This window comes from Mesoplodon densirostris, chromosome 1 (assembly GCF_025265405.1).
Source record: "Mesoplodon densirostris isolate mMesDen1 chromosome 1, mMesDen1 primary haplotype, whole genome shotgun sequence".
Classification (NCBI taxonomy): domain Eukaryota; kingdom Metazoa; phylum Chordata; class Mammalia; order Artiodactyla; family Ziphiidae; genus Mesoplodon; species Mesoplodon densirostris.
This window is the reverse complement of record NC_082661.1, coordinates 75389387-75415886: the sequence shown is the minus strand read 5'-3', so window position 1 is coordinate 75415886 and position 26500 is coordinate 75389387. Positions and strand designations below refer to the sequence as shown.

At 41.8% G+C, this 26500-nt stretch overlaps 1 protein-coding gene across 4 annotated transcripts in view; it reads left to right on the top strand.

The window, feature by feature from the left end:
• Window positions 1-26500, top strand: part of LEF1 (lymphoid enhancer binding factor 1) — a 121589-nt gene that overhangs the window by 67138 nt on the left and 27951 nt on the right. For 2 of the 4 annotated variants that reach the window (XM_060104751.1, XM_060104734.1), the window contains exons 4-7: window positions 14902-15034; window positions 21488-21578; window positions 23203-23286; window positions 25585-25707. In XM_060104751.1, coding sequence (XP_059960734.1) covers window positions 14902-15034; window positions 21488-21578; window positions 23203-23286; window positions 25585-25707 — 431 coding nt within the window. The remainder of the gene's footprint in view (window positions 1-14901; window positions 15035-21487; window positions 21579-23202; window positions 23287-25584; window positions 25708-26500) is intronic. The other 2 variants (XM_060104759.1, XM_060104744.1) reach the window with 1 other exon arrangement.

Sequence of the window (26500 nt, the reverse complement as noted above, 5' to 3'; positions counted from 1 at the left end):
TGGAGTATTTATGTCCTATTTCTTGAGTAAAAGTGCTGTAAAGACAGCAGCATCTCATCCCCCTCTTGTTTAATATTTAGTCCAGTACCTGGTTCTGTGCAGTTTGTCTGGACAATTGCTCTTTGATATACCGCCCTCATGTTGGAAGCTGATTTCTTTAATGCATGTATGACATAGTTTCAATTGTTTGCTTTTCTGTGTAAAATTCATTTGTTACGGATAACTTTCAAAAGTAATTCCATTAAGCATTTTATCCTTTTTGGGGGCTGCATGAACTATTTCCAGGAGAGCAAGGAAGAAAATGCCCGCAAATCTTCTACAACTCTCTTGTCAGTGCCACGTGGTGGAGCTCCTCCTATTTGCTGACTCAGACCCGGTGCTGCTGAAGCCCAATGGCAGGGAACCAGGCAGAGTAGTTAATGCCCAGCCGCCACACGTTTTCCCAGTGTTAGCAGGGCCTGGGGACATGGCTCAGGTCATCCTAGATCGCATCAAATGACGATCTTTGAAACTTCTTATTCTGGAACGGTTTCAGGCAAAGATCGAGAATATGTTCCTGTTGCTTGTCAAAGAGCAATAAGGAAAGAAAAGTTTTTTTCACCCGGTAATTTAGGAAGGGATTCAGTGTTTGCCAGTGGTGTGCTGTTTCATGTTTAACAACCAGTTTGGGGGGAAGTGGCAGTGACTTTTCATATTTGCCAATTTTCATGGTATAAATAATCCCACCATGGCCAATTTCAAGCTACCAACGTAATATTAACAGGTTCTCAAAATTCCTGAAAATTTATCAGTCGGCTCTGGAGGGCTAGTAGAAGCCAACTCCAATACAGTGCTGTAAATAAACAGTAACCTAGGTTGCTCCTGGGAAAGGTTTGTAGATCAGGCATTCGGTATCTGCCTTGAGTTCATCAGCAAGTTTTCCCAAAAAGGATGCAAAATAAAATTCAAAAAGGAAATTTCCTATTCACAATAAATGCTACAAAATAGAGTTTATCTTTGATTTTATATTTGTGGAAGTATCCTTTTGCACCAGCAGAGAATAGCTGTTGTCGTTTTTGCTGCTATACTTTTCCACTGGCTATAGGGCATTTCTCTGTTATAATATATGAATAGAACTGAGTTTTTAAAGGGTCTTTACATTTTGCTTCCTCTTTTTATACCATTGAGACAAACATTTTCAAGGAAAGTTTGCTGTTCTAGTTTGACTTATTTGTGGGCTTTAAGATGAATCGAAATGTAGTAAATTACATAAAATCCTGTTTATGTAATCTACTTCATTTGTCACTCAGGTTTTATGCCTCAGTTTCAACTCATTTCAAGAATTTGGTTTCAAATCCCAAGCAAAAGTTTTTTTTTCCTTGACTCATAAAAGTATATCCTATAAATGGTGATGTCTGCAGCATCATTTTCACTCAAGATAAACTCTAGTGTGTTGGGTTTTGGTTTTTTTCAGACAATATATTCTGGTGTGAGATGGAAAGATGGTTACCCATCAAGGAATGAGTTAACCATTAACTTGTAATGAATCTGAAAATGTGTATTAGGTGTTTTTAAAAGTAATCTGTGCTGACAAGTTGAAGAAGTTACATATAACCGCTGTGCAACACACCATTTATTCAAAAGGCTCACTGACCTATAAAAGATAGATATCATTTAGTAATTCCTTTCATGCTATAATATGAAATGTATAGTTTTATACTACTTGTCATATAAATATTTGGTTTTAAACTTACTGACTTGGCCCTCAGTATGGGATATTGGAATCCAATGTTTAATTTCCATCTCTACCACTAAACTTTTCTGATTTTCAGTTTCTTTATCCATAAGTTTCCTTTTCCATAAAAGGAACTTTTGTTAATAAATATGCCTTTTTTGTTTATTTGTTTTAAGTCAAATTGGAGTATAATAGGGAAAGGTGCATTCTTACCTGTAGATTTTCAAACTGTAAAGCAGAGCTGTCAGAAATATAATGTGAGTCCACAACTGCAAGTCATACATGTAATTTAAAGTTTTCTCATAGCCCCATCAGAAAAGTAAAGAGAAACAGGTAAAATCAATTTTAGTAATAACTTTATTTAACACAGTATAACCAAAATGTTATTTCAACATGTAATCAATGTGAAGAATTACTGAGATATTTTACATTCTTTTTTCCACATTAACTGTGTGAAATCCAGTGTGCATTTTATACTTACAGCACATCTACATTTGGACTAGCCACATTTCAAGCCCTCAAAAGCTGGTGACCAGTGGCTACCATATTGGACAGCATAGCTCTGTAGAACAGCTTTAATGCGTATCTTACAGTGTAAATATCACATTGACACATTCATAGAAAATGATTTGCTTTTCCTAATAAGCTGTAGCTCTCAATTAGAGTGTTATTGTTAGTAGCTGAAGCCAAAATAATTTGCATTTCTTTCTTTGATTTCTGAAAGACTCTTTAGCAAATACTGTAGGAAAATGCGGGTCCCTCACAGACATAAATGTTACTCTTTTCACTTTTCAAAACACCCAGTTTTAAGCAGAGACTATTTTACACGTATGGCACTTATTAAAATCAGAGACAGCTTGATGGGACAAAATTGGCACATAAGCCTTCTTATTACTGTTCTGTAAATGCTTCACACCTGATCTTAAAACAGAACTCAATTTTATCTAAACTAAAATAAGGCACATGCTTTTCATAGTTACTTTAAGTGTGAAGGATCCCTTTTCAATATGAAAATACCAGGTTTAAGCCTGTTGGCCTTTGCTCCTGTGGAATTTTGTACCATCCGTTTGCAGCCCGAACATAAAAACAACTCATCCACTCTCCTGGGTAGCTGTGGGACTTCCTTGCCCTCCACCCCATGCAGGCTCCCCCCTTCCCCTCTCCCCCAAGGAGATCTAGGGTCATCCAGTTCTCGGACTGGACGTTCTGAGGGCCATGGGGAAATCTTCCAACCCTCTGAAACTGGATGATAGATAGATTCTGCTGTGGTGGCAGTGGGAAGACTTAACCTTCCCTTTGAATACCTATCCCTGGGCAGTGGGTGGAGAGAGTCTTTTTTAACCAGCCTGTGCTCAAACCAGCCCCAGAAAACCTGACCGAGTCTATTCAGGATTGATGGGTGATGAGATTCAGAGGAGAACTTCTGGGGATCCACTCACCCCAAAGCAGTACACTCCCTCTGGTTCTAGAGCTCCTGGAGTTGCCTCATTCTGCCCTTTCCTGTTGCCTGTTGTCGTTACACAGCCTTGTCACTGGGCTACAGAGGAAACTGTCGCTCGCTGCTTGTGCTCAGTGCTCTCTGTGGTAGACAAAGAAGGCCCTGGCCCTGACTTCTCACCCACCTTCACTGACTTGCTTGCCTTTCATTATTTCCCAATGACCCACACAAATACTACTTTCAACATGCTAATTAAACTCCAGCTTATTAATAATAATAAATGTTTATGATTTAGTGATCGCTAAAGCACTTCTCTTTTAGAATAGAGCAGCAGTTTTTTTTTGTTTTTTTTTTGGTTTGTTTGTTTGTTTTGCGGTATGCGGGCCTCTCACTGTTGTGGCCTCTCCCATTGTGGAGCACAGGCTCCGGACGCACAGGCTCAGCGGCCATGGCTCACAGGCCCAGCCGCTCCGTGGCATGTGGGATCTTCCCGGACCAGGGCATGAACCCGTGTCCCCTGCATCGGCAGGCAGACTCTCAACCGCTGCACCACCAGGGAAGCCCAGGGCAGCAGTTTTTAATTTAGGGTCCATGGGCTACTCCGTTCCCTGTCCTCCCCTGTACACACTGTACACACTGAAACCTCCCACCCCAGTCCATTAATGTGTGATTGTGTTTGTATATAAAAACATTTTCACACCGCTTTCATCAGATCACGATGTCTATGATCCAGAAAATGCCACGAACCGTTGGCATCTTGTTCTACCCCATGTCCTTCCACTCTAAAATCTCACATCTACCTCTGCACCCCACAGAACCCCCCACTCCTACAGCCAGTAACCCAGGCAGTCTCCTCTTCCTTAGAATCTAGTGATCCTTCCTTTCATCTCTGCCTCACCCCTTTATTCAGCTTCTGAATTAGCCACTGTCTGGCGTCATCTCGTAATGTCTTACCACTAGCACAGTAAATCTCAAAGCTGTTTGTTTTGTTCTTTGGTTTGTTTGTTTATCTTGAATGATTCCAGTTCTTTCTCGTAATTTTCAAAGAACAGTCTTTAACATGAAAAATACAGCACTCAGAAGGTTAGGGGTGTGGTGAAGGTGTTGTGAAATCAATCAAATAATAGGATGTTGCAGCTTTACCTAATTATAAGTCATTTTCCCTTTTGCTCTGATCTTTTCTCGGCTTAACCCCAGTCTGTTGAGTTACAGACTCCAGTGACTGAAACGTGTGGGTCCCCTTTAGGCTCCCAGAATGAGTTATTCCCCTTGTTCCCATTCTTTTCAGCAGCTCAAAGTGAACAGTCCATCTGTTCGGGATAGAATCCAGGTTCAAACACTGACAAGCTAACCTATGTGACATTGGGCAGAACTTAACTTTTCTGAGCCTGTTTGTTTCCTTATTTGAAAATGAGGAAATAAATTTGATCACAAGTGTGAAAGTATCATTCGTAGTTCCTAGAATATCGTAAATATTCCGTGAATGTCCCTTCTCTTGTCTTTCTCACTCAAGCATCCAGTTTTAACCTACAACTTTGATTTATTTCCTTTCTACCATGTTGATTTCATACAGCATTTAGTGCATTATTAGCAATTAATAAATGGTAAGACAATTATATGACTCTTTAAGGGCAGGTATTTAAGCCAAAAGCTTCAGGTTAGATAGACGCTTGTAATAAGAGAGTTGCACTTAAATATAAAATAATGATTTTTCTAAAAATTTTCTTAAAAGGCAGATAATGGGCCGAAATCTGATAGGTTGGTTGTTAACGTTTTCTTCAAAATAAATCTGTTTGGAGCCTCAACTCTGTTTAGTGATTGCCCTTTTCCATTCTTTAAGCCATGACCCTGTAGTTACCTTGGAACTTTCCTTGCACATAGCTCTCCCTGACTTTCCTGACGTTGGGAGGAGGGGAGGGGAAGATGTTTGAGTCCTCTCCTATCCCTTCCCCTCCGAGCCGCCACTGACCTCAGCTCTGATGCATGTGAGTAACACGCTGTTGACGATATAGTCCCTGGATTAAAAAGAGCGAAAAGGAGAGGAGGAAGACACAAAACTAAACCTCAGGACTTTATAGTGTAGCCAGAAGAACTATAACACCAGATGAATAACGTTTGTAATGGTACTCATTTTTATCTGCTCAAGATTAATTGGTGATAACATTTTGCCAACAGAGAAAAACTGAGAGTGGAGGGGGTGATCTCTGTCTTAAGAGATGGCATCAGGGGCTTCCCTGGTGGCGCTGTGGTTGAGAATCGGCCTGCTAATGCAGGGGACACGGGTTCGAGCCCTGGTCTAGGAAAATCCCACATGCCGCGGGAGCAACTAGGCCCGTGAGCCACAACCACTGAGCCTGCGCGTCTGGAGCCTGTGCTCCACAACAAGAGAGGCCACGACAGTGAGAGGCCCGTGCACCACGATGAGGAGTGGCCCCCGCTCGCCGCAACCAGAGAAAGCCCTCGCACAGAAACGAAGACCCAACACAGCCAAAAATAAAAATAAATAAATTAAAAGAAGGCTCAACATTAAAAAAAAAAAAAAGATGGCATCAGGTCTTGCAGCATCCTGAGCTGATCGAGCTGCCCCCCACTTCTGCTCTCTTACTCTCACTGTTGGCTTTAGGAAAGAGTGGTTATGGGGCAGGCCTGACAGACCCCTGACATGGGGGGTCCTTGGAAAGCAGGTTTCTCCAGAGGTCATAGAAGAAGAAATCAGAGACTCAAAGCAAGAAGCATTTGATGCTCAGCATAGGGGCTGCTTGTCAAGGAATGTGAGTGGCCCCCCCGTGATAAGCATCAGGGAAATGGGGATCACCACAAGGAAATGAATCCTACTAACAGCAAGAGTGAGCTGGCAGAGTCTCCAGACAGGAGCTCAGCCCGGCCAACCCTTGTGATACCCTGAGCTAAGAAACAGGTCACACCATGCCAGGACCCTGCCCGCCGAAACAGAGGGACAATACCTTGTGATGTGTTAAGGCCGCTGATAAATTTGCGATAATTTTTTAGGCAGCAATAGAAAATACGAGGATCAATCCCTGGTTTTTTTTTTTTTGTTACGCGGGCCTCTCACTGTTGTGGCCTCTCCCCTTGCGGAGCACAGGCTCCGGACGCACAGGCTCAGCGGCCATGGCTCACGGGCCCAGCCGCTCCGCGGCATGTGGGATCTTCCCGGACCGGGGCACGAACCCGTGTCCCCTGTATCGGCAGGCGGACTCTCAACCACCGTGCCACCAGGGAAGCCCTCAATCCCTGTTTTTAATTTAAGGGTAGGAATTCTTTCTTGAGCAGAGCTGACTTCTTAGTGCTGAAAGCCTCATTCAGACCTTTAGTCACAAGAAGTAGGTACTGATTGTCTCCGCTTTACCGGGACCTATGCTAGACACTGGCAATATGTTACCAAGACCTGAGCTCTATCTAGGAAACAGATGCACAAACAAGTAGTAACAATGCAGTGTGGTAAACGCATTGCGTCATGTCCTGGGGCTGCAAGCGCAAAGCCAGTGATGACTGGTGTACCCGAGGAAGTTGAAGAAGGCTTCTTAGCACCAAAGGGTGGAAATCCTTATTCCCAGCTAGTATGTGTCAAGAATTCCTTTGAAGAAAATAATTCAAATTGAATGAATGAACACGAGTCTCTGGGGTTCTATATTGAGTTAAAAGAGTTGAAGGAGTGTAAAGAAATTTTAATGTTATTTAAAAGGATGTGGTATATATTACTTTTGATTGTTTGCTTTTCAAATTTCTCTTGATTTACAGATTTATGATACTAGCAAATAGGAAGGAAAAAATGGTAACTTAGTACATCATGAAAGCATTCTACCTTTGTAACCCATTCATCAATTTCTCTCTGAATTCAGCTTAACAAAAATAATGCTTTTCACCTTATTGGCTTAGATCATCCACAATCAACAACTATTTCTGTACCATTACTTTACTACAGGCAGCAGTTTTCAAAGGGCTCCCTGAGATAGGGTGTCCACGAGGTCAAAACTACTGTCGTGATAACGGCAACACATTAGTTGCCTTCTCCGCTGTGTGTTGGCATTTGCATCATTGGTCCAAGAGCGACAGTGGGTAAAACTATTGATGCCTTGGCACCAAGAGGTACTAATAGTCACTGAATTCTGCACCACAACACCCTCCCAGGGGAGAAAAAATGCCAGTGTCACTTAGAATATCCTTGAGGAAGCAGTAGAAATTTTTTTAATTTTATTAAATCTTGACCCCTTGACTGCATAACTGACAGACAAACTGTGGTTCTTTGGACTTTGGTGTTTGGCAGATACTTTCTCACAAATGAGTAAGGTGAGTCTCTCTCTTCAGTGAAAACACTTGATAGCATTTGTTGCCAGTGATAAAATTGGAGCTTTCAAGCGAAAATTAGAATTTTAGAGAACTTGTTAACCACTGCTGTAGGCCTGATAACTTCCCAAATCCTTAAAGCTTTTCTGATGAGATGAGTGATGACATTAATGAATGTGATTTTTATATTGTGTAACAAAATACGTCAACTCAGTGAAGGCTATTTTCCAAATGACCCAATGCAAAGTGATACATGGGTGAATTCAAAGTGCAAGACAGAGCCATCGATTTTAATGTAAGAGTAGGAAAAATATATTGATAAGCTTTTTGATTCTACATTGCAGCAAGCCTTTCAATCACCACTTGTTGAGTTTTGGTTTAGTATCAAAGAAGAAGATCCACAATTATCTGAAAAAATTATTAAAATAATCCTTCCCTTTTCAACAACGTATCTGTGTGAGGTCAGATTTTCTTCCTGTATTTCAACCAAAATAACATATCAAATTGGAGATTTGAATGTGAAAGCAGACAGGGAATCCAGTTGTCTTCCTATTAAACCAGTTGCAGAAGGGAGAGTTGGCAGGTAATTCATCTGAAAGAAAGCACAGTTCTAAATTCTAAGCTGTACTGTGTCTTAGAGATGAGTGATTTGAACTTTGGAGAGCAGAGTAATTCATTTATTGGCCCTCTTTTCCCTTTCTTCTTTATCCATTTCACAAATATTTATTGAGCTTATATTATATGCCAGGACTTGATAGATATTTTATTTGCGTTGTTCATTAATCCTCACCTTCATCCTGTGAGGTATTAGTCTACCCATTTTACATATGGGAAAACCGAGATTCTGAAAAATTGAGTTACCTAAGCATAGCAGCTAACTGGTATTTGAATGTTTGAACGCCCTGCCTCCAGTTCCCACGTACTTGAATATTAAACTGTATTATTACTCATCTCATCCACTTGGCAACCAGAGGATGCCGGCACCGTCTGGTTTTGGTTCCTTGGGATACAAGCTGTGGACTTCAGAGTCTCCAACTTGGGTCCAAATCCTGTCTCTGCCGCTTAACATCCTGTGTGATCTTGTATAAACTGCTTACCCTCTCAGAACCTTGGCTTTCTTCTCTGTGTAACGTAAACTGTAACACCTAACTTAGGGGTGACTTTAGGTTTCAAGGAGGAAACCTATAGAAATCATCACCTTATAGAGAAGTGGGAACACAGAGGGCGCGTCACACCTTTTCATTTTATCAGCAATTCCATCAGTCTGTTTGGAGTCCTGCTGGTGACATCAGTCTTTCCCAAGTGGCCCATTGTTCTCTCCAGACCCTTCATTACAGTTGAGCCCAGGGCAGGTCATGCTCAGCTGGCAGGGTGGTTTGGAGCAGCGGTGGAGAGAGGAGCTGAGTAGTGAGCAATGTGGGGCAGGACAGTCAGGGACATGGGTGCCCAGTTGTGCCAGCACAAGTTCTCTCTCCTCTGATTATTACTTAGCTGTGTCCAAAAGGACTCAGCCTTCTCATCTATAAATATAGAGATGATACCGCCCACCTCTGTGCATGAGTGCCAGCCAGAGATGTAAAGGCATGGCCATAATGATGGCACTTACTGGGTGTCCAGTGCATATTAATTCCTTCCCTACAACATGTTCCTTCCTCTCTTAGGGAAAATATTCCAGGTGTCCAGTAGAGACCATCCCTTTGCCTCCAGAGTTGGGCTTGTGGAATATTTGTCCTTTGCGAGCCTTAGAGTTTTATCAGTTCCTGCTCAGGAAGTCTGCAAAGTCTGGGACCTCATCATTATCTGAAAAAAGCTGCTGCATCACAGCCGGTAGTCATTTAGATTTGACCGCCACACCAGATCTGAATCAGGTGTTTAGCTTTGGTGGATCTTAGGAAAGATTTCCAGTACCAGGTGTTACTTTTGAGTTCTAGTGAACGCAAGAATCACTGTATCCTTTTGGGGCAAATTAAATCTGCTGCTCTTTGTGGGAAGGCTTGAGAAGCTCAGATTCTCAGAAGAGGACGGGAAGGCACGATATGAAATTACACGGCTTCTACTTCACGAACACCAGACTTCTTAAGAGTTTAATAAAAAGTAAAACGCCACCCTAACGATTTAGGCCAGATGAAATTCCTCATCTCAGTAAGTTGGTGGAGTGTCAAAATTCCCCTGGATTCGGTTATCACCAGGACTGTTGATAAAATGCACAGCTGATTGAAATGGAACTCAGGACCTTTATGCACAGCCAGATCCTGCGCTGTGGGTTTAGTGGAGGTGTGGAGATGTGCACAACGGAGACTAGCCAGCAGGCCGGCAGGTTTCCCCCTGTTACTCCACTTAGCAGCAGGCCCATGGCCTTAGCCAGGAGGGAGCTGAACTCACACTTTTTAGTCCTTCCCAGACCACATCCTCAGAGGCTGACGACATTCACAACAGCTCGAGTTATTGCCAGCGGTGAGCGGGTCGTTTCTGGGAATGCTGCTTTGGGGCTGATTCTCTGGATCCCTAAGTGGCACCCACTTCGTGTCTGCAGGAGGTGTGGGTCTTATTGGCCGTGATGCCAAAGAAGTCCTTACCTGCAGGGACCAGCCTGGGTGGCAGCCAAGCCAGCTTCCTTGGAATGTTATCCAGTCCCGGAGAGAAAGGTGGCAGTTGAGTCTCCAGCTCTAACCGCTTCTACGAAGGTGCCTCTTTGTCTGATGTGATTCCTGTGCGGGGGACAGAGACCACACGGGCATTTCATGGATGTCACATACTGTCAGCTACGGCCCAGAGGGTCAACTCAGTGTCCAGGATTTTATGAGCTGGGCTCTTGAGAGAGGCCACATGGTCTACTGGTAATGAACGTGGCCTCGAGAGCCAGACTTCCTGCATTTGAACCTGGCTTTGCCACTTACTAGCTCTGGGTCCTCAGGAAAGTTACTTAGCTTCTCTGTGCCTCAGCCTCCCCATCTGGAAAAGGAGGATAAGGATAGTATCTGCCTCAAAGATACTTATAAAGTGCTTAGTACATAGGAAGTACTTGGCTAAGGGTTAGTTACTGTAATCATTATGTGCTTCGCAGGTAGGGTGGCCTGATGGTGGTTTTTCCAGTTTGGGAAAAGAGTGCGGGATTCCTCCTGAATGGCCACTTACGGGTGCTGAGTGTAGGCAGGAGAGCTGTGTTCTCGAATCCACCCTTGATATTTTCTACCCCTTTTCCAGTACCTGCTCTTTCCATCTTTTTCCTTTGCTCACCTGACTGGTCACCTGCCTGAGATGTATAGCTAGAATCAGAAGATGAAGGTCTGTGGCCTGGCTCAGCCACTTGCTGCCGTACGAGTGTAGACAAGTCACTGAACCTCTCTCTGAGCAGGTGTGGAGAATTTGGGACGACTTAAGGCTGCCAGGTATCTTGTAAAGGTGGAATAATTGTGCAGGCTGTTTTCCTGAGATGATCAAGGAAAGGACACATGTTGGGAGTACCTGGTGGTTCTCCTCTGGAAGCTAAGACTTACCTGACTGTACCTGTGAATGAAAAAGAATCGAAGTGAGTTTTGCCCTTCCTCCCTCCCTTACAGGGAGCTGTGTGCTGGGAAAAGCATCAGAGGGGGAGTCAGGAGACTGGGGTCCTATTAGGTACAGTACTAGGTGCACAGTTCCCAGCACAGAGTAGGAACCAGAAAGATGGTATTTCTCTACTGCTTGGTTCCACTCTCTTAAGTGCCCCTGGGGTCTCCATTCCCATTTTCTTCACAGTGGCCTTATATTACTGGAGTTGTGTAGTGAGCAAGGCTGTCTTACTCTAAGTGTTGACGTTAGTCATGGCTTGATCACCCATTCCCTGGTGACCTCTGTTTTTCAGCTTCCTGTCTTAGAAAATAAGGATCTTGGACTAAATGAACTTTCGGTTTCTTACGGCTTTAATGTGATACGAAGGCATATGATTAGATATACAGTGTCTCTTCTATCACCTGGTTTCTCTTCTTCATAGCACTTGATGTTGTCTTTTCAGATTTTGCTTGGGGTTTTTGTTTTGTTTTTTACACATTTTTTTTTTTTTTTTTTTTGGTCTCCAATACCCGCATCCCCATTTCCAGGCCCCTAGAAAGGAAGCTATGTGAGAACAGAGACCTTGTCTGTATTGGCCATCTGCACTAGAATAGTGCTTGGCACATTTTAGGTGCTTAATGAATATACACATGTGCCCACATATATACCTGTAACTAGGCATTATAATGTAGTTACGTAAGTTTGTCTATAGAAGCTAAGTGGTCAATTAGTTATTTCTCTCCTCACACACTCCCCTCCCCAGTATACAGCACATTGTTATTTGGAGGTGAGAAGACTAGAATTAAGAATGGTTATGTTGGGAGTTTGGGACTGACATGCACACACTGCTGTATTTGAAAGAGATAACTAACAAGGACCTACTGTAGAGCACAGGGAACTCTGCTCAATATTATGTAACAACCTAAATGGGAAAAGAATTTGAAAAAGAATAGGTACATGTATATGTATAACTGAATCACTTTGCTGTACACCTGAAACTAACACAACATTGTTAATCAACTGTACTCCAATATAAAATTAAAAGTTCAAAAAAAAAGAGAAAAAACCCTAAGGTGGGCGATAAAAAAGAATGGTTTTATTGTCTGTCTTAAAACTTACACAAAGTCGCAGTGCCTGGCTTCTCGCCTTGTGTGTGCGTGTAGCATCAGAGGGCAGCAGCTCCTGATGTCAGAGGAAGCCCGCTGTTTAGGGCTGAGGACACTTGACTGTGAGGGCGACGTGCCAAGCATCCATGGTGTCGGTTGGACCCTTTTGTATGCGTAGCAGAGGTGATCAGCAGGAGGTAAGATATAAAGCCTAGAACTGGGCCCGCTCATATTATTGAGATTTCATATTTCTTTTATTATTTGGCCACAAAAATAGACATAATCCTTGTTGGCTTTAACACACCTACTAGTACTGCTTCCGCTATCCATCTTGCAAAATATAAGACAAGGCCAGAGCTTAAATGAAAATCCTCAGCTTCTTATCTCCTTCCCACAGGAAAGCAAATCTGTCTTGAAAACCGTAAAATTAAGAGGAGAGCAAGGATAGCATAATTTAACAAAAATTCATGGCACCGGATTCTGAGCTAGATGACTGGAGGGGTAGGTCAGACATTAAGAAGATGCTGCCTGCTAATGCAGGTTCCTTAAGGTGGTGCTCTGGAAATGAGAAAGGCATGCAAAATAAATATATATATATATTTTTCCCGGAAGATTTCTGCAATGCTTTTTTAACTACCCCAAGAAAATATCTAAGTAGATTGTTTGGCGATTATGCTTCTTATGAAACTTCTGAAAAATGAAACTCAGAGCAGTTATTCTAAACTATAGTTGCAATATATTCATTCTAGCATTTGGGTGTTGCGATTTTTGCTGTATTTAAAAGGGTTTATAATAATAATATTCTCACACCCACCCACCTCCCACTTCCTCTAGCATTCTAAATATTTAAGAAGCATTCATTTAGCATTCTAAGTATTTAAGAAGCTCATTCTGTGTATTTGACAAACTGCATCATTAACCCTTGAAAAGCATTGAAAGATTTTTTTTAACCTTTTACACATTTATATGCATAGATGTCTGTGCAGAAGTGTGGGGAGAAAAGGCATGTGGCTTTGATAATGGTGCTCTGTTTAATAAATGCCAAGGGCTATATGAGCTACGCAAGTTCTGCCATTAGAGAGAAGCTGATAATTATAAAATAGGGGAAAGTCTAGTATGGATATTATATCATTGTTTAAAAAAGTGTGATTTTTTTCCCCTTGCTTTTTTTTTCATAAGTTTCTTTTGGGTGCAGGTTGTAATGGTAGGGTGTAGAGAATTACTATTACTAACTGTAAAGAGAATTAAGTGTTACTAGTATGATTATTCCTAATTTTCCTGAGGGGATGGTTTTTCCTGTTGGAGCCACGTACTGTTTATACCTAATTTGTAAAAAAAACATGAAATAATCAGCGTACATCATAGGTGCAGCCACCACACACAAGTGTGTTATGGGCCCTCAGCCGTTCAGATATGTCCCTACATTTTAAGCAGTTTACACTGTGCAGTTTTCAGGCACTTAAATTTTTTAATACAGATATTTGTTTCCGGAGAAAGTGATTTCGTGTGCGTTTTAGTCTGTAGTACAGTAACAGTCTCACTATTTCAAACTGGCTGTGGTGAAGGCATGTCTGAACTAGTGAATGAGAGAATATTTACAATTCATTATAGTCTATTCCTCTTAAATTCACAAGTTACTTATTACTGTAGTGTTTCTAAATAGAGATCTTCCTGAGACTGCTTTAATTAGGAGATGAATTTAAAATCAGAAACGTATTTTGCATGTATATAATTGTGTTGAGTTTACTCTCTTGGGGGGGGTAGGTAGAGTTTCTTTTAAAACAATCCCCTGATTAGGTTAAACTGCCTGAATCTTGTTTATATTACTGATTTGCTTTGTAAGCACTTTCTTGGGGGCGGGGTGGGGGGCGGGGTAAACTTTAGCCAAACAAAAGAATTCCAGATTTCAAATTGATGAAGTCCAGATAAATAACCTGAACCTCTAAAATGGGTTACTGTTTTACAGTTTTAGAATTCCAAATTAAATATAAAGTTTACTTTTAAACACATATAAGACATATAAAATATGTTAAAATATAAAGTTAACAAGTTAGAGTGTTCTGACAAGCCATATTTCACATTATGCAGTTACACTCAAGATTGGGAATTTGTTCTTATCAATTAAGACTTCTAGAAACTAAAGAACCTGAAGATGAACTGAGCAGCTCTAAAGCATAATGAATGATGGTCATGTTTGATTGACAAAACTATAAAACTATAAAACTAAGTGGTATAAGGTGGTTCTTAAAGATGTACAACTCTAGAATTATGAATTTTATAAACTAAGGTGATATCAATACAGCAGATTTATATACACTGGGTTGTTTAAAAAGTTGCCCTTCAAGTTGACAATATTTATTCATTTATGTATTCTTTGAACAATATTTATTGAGTGCCTTTTTTATGCTAAACATATATAATGAATAAAGAGTTTATAAAACATTCACAACTTTTGCTCCAGTAGCTCTTGGCTGACTTTAACCTGAGGAGATAATCCAAAAGGGGAGTGTAAATATGTATGTTTAGAACTTATGTCATATGGAATAATAGTGACCAACCTAAATCTCCAAAGGGGCCTTGGTTAAATAACCGGTTGTTTCTTGGTGGGCTATTCATGTACTTGAGTCCTGAACATGAGAAAATCCTGAAGATCTAAGTGAGTAGAGCAGATGCTTCAGTTGTCCAGGTCTGGAGATGATTCTCGGGTTGTGCTGGTGCCCAATGACTGCTATTGTGTGACTTCTGCGGGAAGAGGAGACAGGAGCTGGGCGTCCATATTAACGGTTGTCCTTGTGATTACTTTGCAGTCAAATAAAGTGCCCGTGGTGCAGCCATCCCACGCAGTCCATCCTCTCACCCCCCTCATCACCTACAGCGACGAGCACTTTTCTCCAGGATCACACCCGTCACACATCCCTTCGGATGTCAGCTCCAAACAAGGTGAGAGCCCTGCCTCCCTCCCCAGGCCACTTGGGATAAGCAAGGAGCCTCATCTCATCAGTCTGAGTGACCTCCCAAGTGCCTCCGCCCATGTCACTGGGTGGGTCGTAATACATTTGTAGGAGAGGAATTTATTTGATAGCAATTTTTTTTAATAAGCATACAAGAATTTGTTGTTGGCTTCTTTTCCTTTCAGGATTAAAAAAAAACAGAACAAAAATATTGAAGGGTCATTTCAAAGTGACAGCTCTGATGATCTATGATCACAGTGTAAACCAATATGTTGTGAAAATACATTACAAATTCAGTCCTCAGTGCCCCCTGCCATATTTGTTTAACATGTACTAGGTGTTGATGATAGTGTTAAAAAAAAAAAAGGTAGAAAAGGGACAAAGTAGGAGATTTTTTTCCCTCATATGTTACCTTTTTGAGCCCTTTGTGATTTCTTTTGGTCTTTATGTCCCTGTTGTGTTTTCTCCTCTCTTTGTTGTTTCCCAGGACCAATTTAGATATAAATATAATTAAAATACAAAACCATCTCTGTCTAAAGTCAAAGCAACCGTGAGTCTTATTTTGCTTCTCTACATTATTACCAAGTTCTGCTTCTGTATCAGTTACAGAGAAACACATCATAAGCGGTCTGAAAAATCAAGACGCCTGTTTTCTAACCTGATGGATGTGGGTGTGGGTGTGGGTTCGTTGTCGGACACAAAGCTCGGGTTCTCCAAGCCTTCCGGTCATGTCAGCTTAGAGCAGACTTTGAGGGGAAGTTTGTTCACAGGATAGCCCTTATTCTTTCCACGTACATACATACTTGGACCTCAACGGGCTCTTTAGACATTCAAAATAAAAGGTCCTGTAAAACCACATGAAGGCCGAGAATGTATATAGGGGTCAAATGTGCCACCTCCAGCACTTCACCCATTTGTCCAGGCCTATCTTTGATCGATAGTGAACAACAAAATATAGTAAGGATGTAAAAAAAGAGTGGAGTTCAGAGGCTGGGTGTTTTTCCCACTGCTGTGAACACTTCTAGGTTAAATATGTATCATGTTCATTTCCCACCTTTATTAAAAAGACGACTGTTCAAGGAGTTAGTTACTGTTGGACTTTGCTTGAGTGGAGCCCAGGTACCTTTACTTGGAGAAGGCAGAAATCATCAAGGCCAGTGTTTCTGGGTTTGTCTCTGTTTTATTCCTCATTTCCAGTCCTTCCTCTCCTCTACTTCCTTTTGTCAAGGACCTCCAAAGAATAAGAAACGTCCGAGACAGGTCTGTGAATATGTCGTGAGAAAGGGAATTAAGATAGGCATCTTAGGAAGAAGGCTGAGTTTGAGAGGGAAGCTCAAGAATAGGACCTTGGCCGTGGCCAAGGGGGACCATATGACGAATATGACCTCGGCCTTGGCCAAGGGGGACCACAGGACCAATATGACCTTGGCCTCTGAGGACCATAAAGATGCGGATGACAGTTAAAGATAGATATAAAAGCCCCGAACAAGCTATTAGCAAAAATAATCCAACAGCATGTTCTATTTAGTTTTAAACCATTTATTTACTTAAAATTACATAGTACTTACTATATCCCAGTCCCTGTTCTGAGCACTTTGAAATGGTCTTGTTTAAAAGAATAACATTATAAAAATTTTTAAAGGAGTAACACGGGATGGTTCAGAAGTTGTTCTTTGAGGAATTCTAGGAGAGTTCAATTTTTTGTTTTGGTTTGGTTTTTTAAAAATATTTATTTATTTTGGCTGTGCTGGGCTGTAGTTGTGGGATGCTTGCGGGATCTAGTTCCCCAACCAGGGATGGAACCTGGGCCCCCTGCATTGGCAGCGTGGCGTCTTACCCACTGGACCACCAGGGAAGTCCCTAGGAGAGTTCAATTTTTTGAAACAGACAATTTTCTGACTAGCTACCAATTACAATTACACTTTCTCTTCTGTTTCCATATCTTACGGCTACCCTACCTTGTTTTACCTTGCTAATTGTAATTTATATCATTACTCCTCAAACTTTTTTTTTTTTAAACAAACTTTTTAGAACTAGAGAAGGGACTAGTGGGCATGAACAGAAATTGTCTGCTTGCAGTTTCTTTGAAGTATTTTGTCCTAAAAATTCGTGTGATTTTTGCATTCTGCTCCATACACAGTTTATATTTGTTTTAATATAAAAATCCTATTTTTTTTTTTTTTTTTTTGCGGTATGCGGGCCTCTCACTGCTGTGGCCTCTCCCGTTGCGGAGCACAGGCTCCGGACGCGCAGGCTTAGCGGCCATGGCCCACGGGCCCAGCCGCTCCGCGGCATATGGGATCCTCCCGGACCGGGGCACGAACCCGTATCCCCTGCATCGGCAGGCGGACTCTCAACAACTGCGCCACCAGGGAGGCCCTAAAAATCCTATTTTTAATTACTTTTTCTGTCCAGGACTTCATGTACCTCATCACCATGTAGTTAGGGGGATATAAAACCTTGGTTTAAAAAGAACTAATTTTTTAAAAAAGTACTAATTTACATGATTTTGAGTTCATATCATTATATTTGGGTACATTGATCACCAAAAAGTAAGTGTAAGGGGAAAAAAAAGTCCAAGGCTTACTGGATCTCTTGCATTTACTCTCTTTTCTCTCCTTCTGCCTGCCTTTTGGTTATATCACATACAGCTGGTTATAACATGGTGATACTGAGTTGCTGATTTCAAAGTTCTAAGAAAAGAATATCATGTTCATACTCTAACCCTAGATGGAATTATCCAATAAATATAAACTGCTTGTCAGGAGAACCCATTCTCATTTGTAGGAAAATAACTTTAGGTTAATTTCCTATTAGGAAGCGTATTAGGTTTTACATGTCCCTCAGTATGTGTTTCATAGGGTGCGGGATGCAGGTGTGTAGGTGTAGTTAGTTGTAGGAAAAGCAAGGGAAGCTAATACCCATCATTGTGTTCCACTCACTGTGTCTGATAAAAATGTTAAAAGGAAAGAGATTTTAAGAAATACTGGGTTTATGTACCTGTTTCTATGTTTGTATCCTTATAAATAACAACAAACACTCAACATAGTGCTTATACTATATACCAAGCACTTCTCAGTATTATATACAAATGCATTTATTCCTCACAACAACACTTATTTCATTTTCATTCTGATTTTACAGAATAATAATTAAATAACTTCCTTAAGGACATACAGCTAGTGAGTGGCAGAATTACTGTATCCATACAGTCTGACACCAGAATCATTTCAGCTGTGTTTATAAAAGTTATTTATAAAAGTTAAAAAAATTTTAAGGATATACTGCATAGAGCCTCCAGAATATAGTTAAGTGTTCAATAAATACTCATTAAATGAATGATGTGAAATGTGTCTAAAGTAGCACAGGAGTTGGTAGAGAGGCACACACTTCTAGGAATCTTTGGAAACGGGATCTTAAAACAACAATAAGCTATTTAGAAAACACAGATCCACTTTCTTCTACTCATGTAATGACCTAAGCCACATCATGTATGTATGTGCAAAATGGTTATAGTACTGACCCAGCATGGGGAATGGGTCCATTTATTTCGCCTGTTCATTTGTTTAGTCGCTCAGAAGTATATTCAGAGCCTCCTCCGGAGACAACCATGGTTTGATACACAGATGGGGAAAACACGGTCTCTTTTTTCCAAGCAGTGTACAAGGCTCAGGCAGGAAATCATTTGTACAGCCTCACTATAAAACAAAGTGAAGGGGCTTCCCTGGTGGCTCAGTGGTTGAGAGTCCGCCTGCCGATGCAGGGGACACAGGTTCGTGCCCCGGTCCGGGAAGATCCCACATGCCGCGGAGCGGCTGGGCCCGTGAGCCATGGCCGCTGAGCCTGTGCGTCCGGAGCCTGTGCTCCGCAACGGGAGAGGCCACAACAGTGAGAGGCCCGCGTACCGGTAAAAAAACAAACAAACAAAAAACCAAAGTGAAGAATATCTTAAGTACCATGTTAAAAGTACAAATGAAATGTTGTAAATTCAAAGAAGAAAGATTTCTCAGAGCAATAAAAGTTAGAGAATATTCCATGAGAGAGAGGTATCTGAAATATGAGCAGAATTTTAATAGAAAGAGTCAAATTAAATACCCAGCACAGGAACTAGCTTGTAGCAGGTGCTAAGTAAATGGTAGTTCCCTCCTTTCTTCTTAAGCAGTAAAACCAAATCCAGCTAGTTTGTATTTTTTGTTCTGTCACATTACTCCCACAAGAATCACTAACGCAGCCTTCTCAGTGTACTCAGAACATGGACTAGAGTGGAGAGCAAGGTTTCAAGCTTGTCTGCTTAGAGACCTGTGATTGAAAGCAGGCTACTTCTCTGCATCCCAGAGATAAGATCCCAGGACAAATCGCATTTTTTAGGTACCTGAACAGTCACTTCACCTCTCCAACAAAGGGATTAAAGGAGACACTTCAGGCAATTCCATCTCTAATTATGATTTTCAAGTTCAAATTTCCACAAAGTTTTCCAAGTTCTTCTGAGTTGGCCTGGTTTTTCTTTTCAAAACTGAGCAGCCCCCCTGCAGAACCTGAGGCTTGGAGAGGTATCAGAGTGTCAGGGTGAGGGAGGCAGCGACTTGGAGAAACTTCCCTGTGATCTTGATACGTCAAGAATCACCACTGTAGGCACCCCTGCGGCCCCTACCTCCCCAGACCCAAGAAAAAAATCCCAGAGTATGAAATTTGGGGTCTACTGTGACCAAAAGAAGCAGTATTTCTAGCTTAAAAAAAAAAAGGGAGATTTGATGGTTACTCTGCTGAGGTGAACTTCCAGCTTCCAAAAAGCAGCTGCCAGCGGCTCTGCTTCAGTGGGAGAGAGTGGATCCGCAGGATGCCCTAGGTCCCATTGTATGCAGTGCTTTTGGTGAATTGATGATATAAAGGAATTAAAAGAATAGTCATTAAATTTGAAAGTGATAAGAGATCAAAAAAGGAGATTTTAGACTATTCTTTTAAAAACAGTAAAACCTCAGATGATCTCCTGTAAACTCTCTGTTAAGAGAAAGATTAAAGACCTTTCTCTGAGAGTTGAGAAATAGTTTGTCCTAACTTCAAAGTCAAATTAACATCCACTTTGAAGGCAACACTTCTTAAGCCTTTCCCATATGCTCAAGGCCTTCAGTATCTTTTAAGATCCAAATGAAATTCATAAACATTTTGAATAGTAAAAAAGCAGCATACTTAAAGAGCATCTTCTGTATGCTCACCTAATTTGCATACTGGCCAATATAATTACAGCCACTGAATGCATATTCTGGGTGTTAAACCTGGGAATGTGTGTTTGCACATGATAATGGACTTTTAAAGCCAGATTAGCTATGTAAAGAAACTCATGTGGCTCTTTTCTGTTCAGAAGCACTTTCCCCCAAATCTAAATCTAAGTTTTTATTTTGCATTTTTATGTGTGCGTCTTAGCCCTTCTTTTCTGTACCCAAGGTAAAATATAAACAAAGAGGTGTCATCTGGGACTAGGATTAGGTAAAATCTTCAGGTGTGTTTTTTTTTTTTTTTTTTTTTTTTGTTTATTTTTTGTGGTACGCGGGCCTCTCACTGTTTTGGCCTCTCCCGTTGCAGAGCACAGGCTCCGGACACGCAGGCTCAGTGGCCATGGCTCACGGGCCCAGCCGCTCTGCGGCATGTGGGATCTTCCCGGACCAGGGCACGAACCTGTGTCCCCTGCATCGGCAGGCGGACTCTCAACCACTGCACCACCAGGGAAGCCCCTTCAGGTGGTTTTTACAGTTATAGGGCAGTGTGCTCCATGGAGTGTGAGCTCAAGAAACAATTTGGTGGCACTCTCATTTTCTGTGGAATACAACTAATCCAGAACAGCTTGACCTTGGAGCCCAGAGGACTCAACTTGATGAAGAGCTTAGTTGAAGCTGAAGTGGCAGAGACCAAATGAATCATATCAAGTACGACCATTATGGGGCTGAAGATGATTTCTAATTAATCTTTGATCCTCTGAGGTATCACATTTCCCAAATCTATTTGTCCATAAGGGAGCCAGTGAAAATCTGAAAGTAGCAATTTACCTAATCCTTGAACACCATGGCAGGCCTTCTACTTATGAAGGGCTGTCATTTTCCATTCTACACAAAAACAATTGTATACCATTTTCCTGACCAAAGTGATATTATGATGAGGGCAAACTAAATAATTTTAAAGTCTTATTTTGATGCCTGTTTTACTAGCAGCATATTTACTCTTTCAGGAGCTCCTCAAGATGTACTACCTTAATGCCTGTTTTCTCAGATGCTGAAGTCTTGAGAAAAGCTAACAAACTGACTTCTGTTAAATGGATCTGAAAAATAAATATTGTTTCATTCTAGAGCTTAAGTATTAATGACATCATGCATTTTCTTGCCTTTCTATTTCTCTTAAAGTCGAATGTCCTATGAATCTGAAAACTCTACCTCTCTGTTCTTTTTAATAGGCATGTCCAGACATCCTCCAGCTCCCGAGATCCCTACCTTCTATCCCCTGTCTCCGGGTGGTGTTGGACAGATTACCCCACCTCTTGGCTGGTAAGATCCTTCTTGCAACATTTAGCCAGGCATTTGAGCACGTGTTCTTCTACTTTCCATTCATGGAAATTAGCTTTATGAATGATAACACTTGAGTTGAAGAAACTTCACATCAACAAGCAAGGTGCTAACTTTATTTCATTTCAATTTAAAAGATTAAAAAACATACAGACTTTGAAATGGATTGAATTCGTTTGCTAATATGTGTAGAAAATGGCTGTGTAGCATTTGCTTTGAAGCTTATAGTTTTATGGATTCAATTTGTGGCTTTGGGCATTTGCTATGCCTGTACAAAGCGTTTAGTGTGGATTTTTCTTTCCTAGTTCTTTATGAACAACTTACATTTTTGAAACATAACCTTAGATGTATTGAATATCGATCTTTGCTTATAAATGGGCGCGTGAGATAAATGACAAATAACTAGGGAGAAATGCAAGTGCAAAAGCATCTTTTGAATTTTAATAAAATAAGCACCAGTTGGAGTTCAGAGGTGTGAAAAACTGATGTTTGGACTTCTTTTTTTCAGAATCCAAATGCTCTCTATTTTGTTATTTCTGAAAAATCCGTAACATTCCTTTCGAATTTTTTTAATTGTAAAGGTAAAGGAAAAGAAATGTATTTAGGGAAGAAAGAATCACTGCATGTAATATAGCCTATTTTTGTCATTTTATTGTTACAGTGCAGCTTTCCCTGTTCCCACTCCCCTTCCTCTCCTCTCCCCACCGCTCACTCCATGGACAGAGTGCTGCAACTTCAGCAAATATTTTCTCTCCTTTCTTTATCTGGCTCTCTCCCCACAGCTCCCACGTCAAGGCCCCAGTTTCCCTACCTTGACATTCTTATATTATATCTTGTTCATAAGGAGGGCTCATCCTGCCATGGAAATTCCAGCTTTCTCTCTTCTCTTTGCATTAAATCTCTCAGTCAATAACTCTGTCTGAATTTAATTGATTGTGCAGATATTTTCAAACCTACATCAATTATTCTCTCTGAACTTAGCTACTCAGGGGCAATAATCCTGGGCCGAGTTGCATCAGTGGCATCTGGAAATAAAGACTGTGTAAATGAAAAGTGTGAGATGTAGGAAAAACCGAGGGAGAGATGGAATTCTCAGAGGAGAGAGAAAATAACTCCAATGAATCGATCTTTTATTTCTTCCCTGTAGCATAGATATATAAGGGGGGGGAGTGCAGTATTTTAAAAACTTTGTTCATTTTTATATAAATATAAACTTTTATTTCCTTCTTTCTTCCCTTCCCTGAAATTCTCAAAGATTCTGATAAAGAATCCACTAACCTAAAAGGAGTATTTCACCATTCTCAGGTTCTGTTATATTCAGTAAACATTGTTTACCTGCCTGCTTTGTTCAAAGCATTCGTGGGGATGGGAGAGGGGAAGGGATAGACGACAGGTCGTTCACGGACTGCGGTGGGAAATTTCCTTCAAGGCAGAGGATGCTTTGGTTGGGCGGAGGGTGAGGAAGGGAAGGAGCCGGGTGACTGAAGCAATGCCCTGGTAACACACCCCCAAAATTCTGGTTGAGTTCCTCCCCTCATCAAACTCTTACTGCTGGTTGGTAAGTCATGCTCTGTCATTGATGGGTTCCTTTCTTCTGTGACCTCAGGCAAGGTCAGCCTGTATATCCCGTCACGGGAGGCTTCAGGCAACCCTACCCATCCTCCCTGTCAGTCGACACTTCCATGTCCAGGTAGGTGGAGGTGGAACCGGGCGCTCCAGGACAGGCTGCTCTTCCTGCGCTTGCAGCTCGCGCGCCTCTGCTTGCCTCTCGGTCCTGGCCGGGCGCTTGCACGGCTCGGCCAGCGCGCCTGTCTGCGCAGGGTGCCTGGCTCCCACACTAGGCGTCCCGGAGGGTCCTCCCCAAGCAGCGCCAGCCACGCCCACCAGGGAGATGGACTCGGCTGCCCCGGGGACCCGTGTCTCCCTCCAGAAGACTTCGCTGCCACCCGACTGTGGGACTGGAAACGTCCCCAGAGGGGACATTATCAGAAGAGCTTGTTCGATTCAAAATATGATGGGGGTGGGGTCGGGGGTGGGGAGAATAAAGACTGGTTTGATCTGAGTTTTCTAATTTGCTTTCTATGAGGAAAGTTGTATCAGTTTCACGTGCCAGTGTTTGAAAGCGCCCAGATAGTCTAGAGCCTTCGGGACCAAGGCCGTCCGAAGAAAAGGGACGGTGCTCACAGGCTGTCAGGCCATACGGGGCTGCGTGTCCTAGTGTGTGAATCAGGCCCCGTGTGGACACGTTGGTGCAAGCGAAGCTCTGTGAGTTCTGCTGTGCCACACCGCTGTGTGTAATGCTTTTGCCTCTGGAAAGGATGGCTTCTGTGCCCTGTGCTTGATGTACACACACATTTGTGGTGTATCATCTGCGTGTTCAATGTGGCTTTTTCAAGGGAGCAAGCATTAACATGCTAGAAGTCAAACTGTTGGGTTAGTAACTGGTTGTGAATCTTTACTTTTTTACATCGGTATGAAATTCGCAGTTTGGCGAATTTCAGCTTTTTAAGAAACGTTATTTTTTCAGTAGATTGTAAATCTAGCTGATTGAGAGAGGATGAAATTAATATCCTTCCCCCAAAATCTGTCTGTATACTTTTTTTTTTTAACATTGTAAGAATTGTGTGACAACAGGATTTTCTCACGGGCAAATAACCAGCATCATGTATTTTTGCAAATGGTACATTTAGCAGAGCATTATGATTTGATCAAATATTTGTATTTTTCCCATGCCTCCTTAATTTTTTAAAATTTGTTTCTGAAATATCAAATATCCAAGCAGAGTCCCTTCTTTCCTTCCCAGAAGAAGGAATTAACTGTATGTACAGGCGGTGATGAAAAGACCTGAGAAAGTTGGGTTTTTTTTTTTTTTTCGGTATGCGGGCCTCTCACTGTTGTGGCCTCTCCCGCTGCGGAGCACAGGCTCTGGACGCGCAGGCTCAGCGGCCATGGCTCACGGGCCCAGCTGCTCCGCGGCACATGGGATCCTCCCAGACCGGGGCACGAACCCGTATCCCCTGCATCGGCAGGCGGACTCTCAACCACTGCGCCACCAGGGAGGCCCAGAAAGTTGTTTTTGTTGAATTAAATTGTTGACTTTAAAAGAGCTTGAAAAACAAAAATTTCTAAAGCATATCCAAATTTATCCAAAGAGCTTGTTGAAAGTACTGTCTTCGTTTATTTTTCTTGCATGGCAGTTTCCCTCCTTTGTGTAGGATGGTAGTGGATATTTTAAGATTTGTTTAATGCTCTACAAGTATACTCTGGGAAAAAGCCTTTATTTTAGCATACGTAGTTTGTACCTTGAAGCAGAACTGTATCCTTCCCTTTAATTAAATCCTTCCCCTTAATTTTGTTATCGGTTTTCCATTAGGCCAGATCTCTCAAACACTACTTTCTTTATGTGTAGAAAATCATTTGGGGTGATGTTGATGGTGACCTTATTAAATTGGGGACTGAACAAATCTTCCTGTCCCCTGTCTTCTCAATTGTTCTCTCCTAGTATTAGGAAAAAAGCCAACAGAAGAAGACTCTTAATGTGAAGGTTTGCTTAGGAATGTAGACAGAGTTTAAAATGTGATGTCTTTAGATTTTTAAATCATTTAAAAAGCTAAATCTTAATGTAGTGTTATATTTCCAGTAATTGTTCTTGAAATTCTTCTCTGAAAACTGCTTTGCAAGAAAAGTGACTCACTTTTTTTTTTTTTTTTTTTAATCCTATGGCCTAGAGCCCTCCCAGGAGAAATGCCAGATTGTACCATTAGCTTGAAAAAAAATCTGTGAGGTGGCACGTAATTATAAATATTTTCCACCTGAATACAGAAAGGAAAGAAATTAATCATCAGCCTGCTCTAACTTATAGTTAGTACTTCTGCGTATGAAGGTGTGTTTTCACTCTCAGCCAGTAGCAGTTAGTGGGTTGTTTGGAAACTCTGTCTAGCTTTTGCTACAGCAGTACATTTTGTTTTCTTGTTTTTCCTTCTTTTAGGTTTTCTCATCATATGATTCCTGGTCCTCCTGGTCCCCACACAACTGGCATCCCACATCCAGCTATCGTAACGCCTCAGGTCAAACAGGAACACCCGCACACTGACAGCGACCTAATGCACGTGTAAGTGTGCCTCTGTCTTCACCCGCGAGTGCCTTATGGTCCTAAGGACTTAAACCACGCAATTTCTTCTCCTTCGCTGTTGTTGAATCTGCCCCCCTCTCTGTTATTACGGAAATCAGTGTAGCTCCGCCTCAAAAGCTCTGTCCTCAAAAGCAGCTTGATTCTCACTGCTCTGATTTTGGGTCTGAGATTGAAAAGGAGCACAGACCTCAAAAGATCAAGGGAAACTCACCGAAGGGGGAGTGGTCTTCAGAGCATAGCGACTGAATAACTTGAGCTGTTTAGCCATTTACTACAAGGCTTTAATTGGGTTCCGATTCTTGAGGAGCACAGGAGTGAAGTAGATAGGAGGGTTCAGTGCATTTCCTTCTGGAAAGGCAGTCACCCTGCATCGAGGCTTCAAGAGTGCAGAATTCAAGGGAAAGGGGCAAACCAAGCCCAGGATTTCCTGTCGGGCCAGGGTTATCCCAGGCTGTTACAGCAGGGCTAAATTGTCCGAAGAGATTAGTAATTGAGTTTCTTAATCTAGGGTTTGTACTGGGATGGGAGGATGGATGGGGTGGCAGGGAGCACGTGATCATCCATAAACCCCCTGCAAATACAGGCAAAACCAGTGTGCGTGTGTTTGGGGGAGAGAGTCTAAGCTTTCCTTAGCTTCTCAGAGGGGCCGTTGACCCAAAAAAGTTAAGAACCTCAGTTCTGGAGGAGGACTGACCACCTGCACTATACGTTCAGCTTTTCCCGAGGTGACCAAGGAGCATCTAAAAGTTTAGATGGAGCATCTACACAAGCC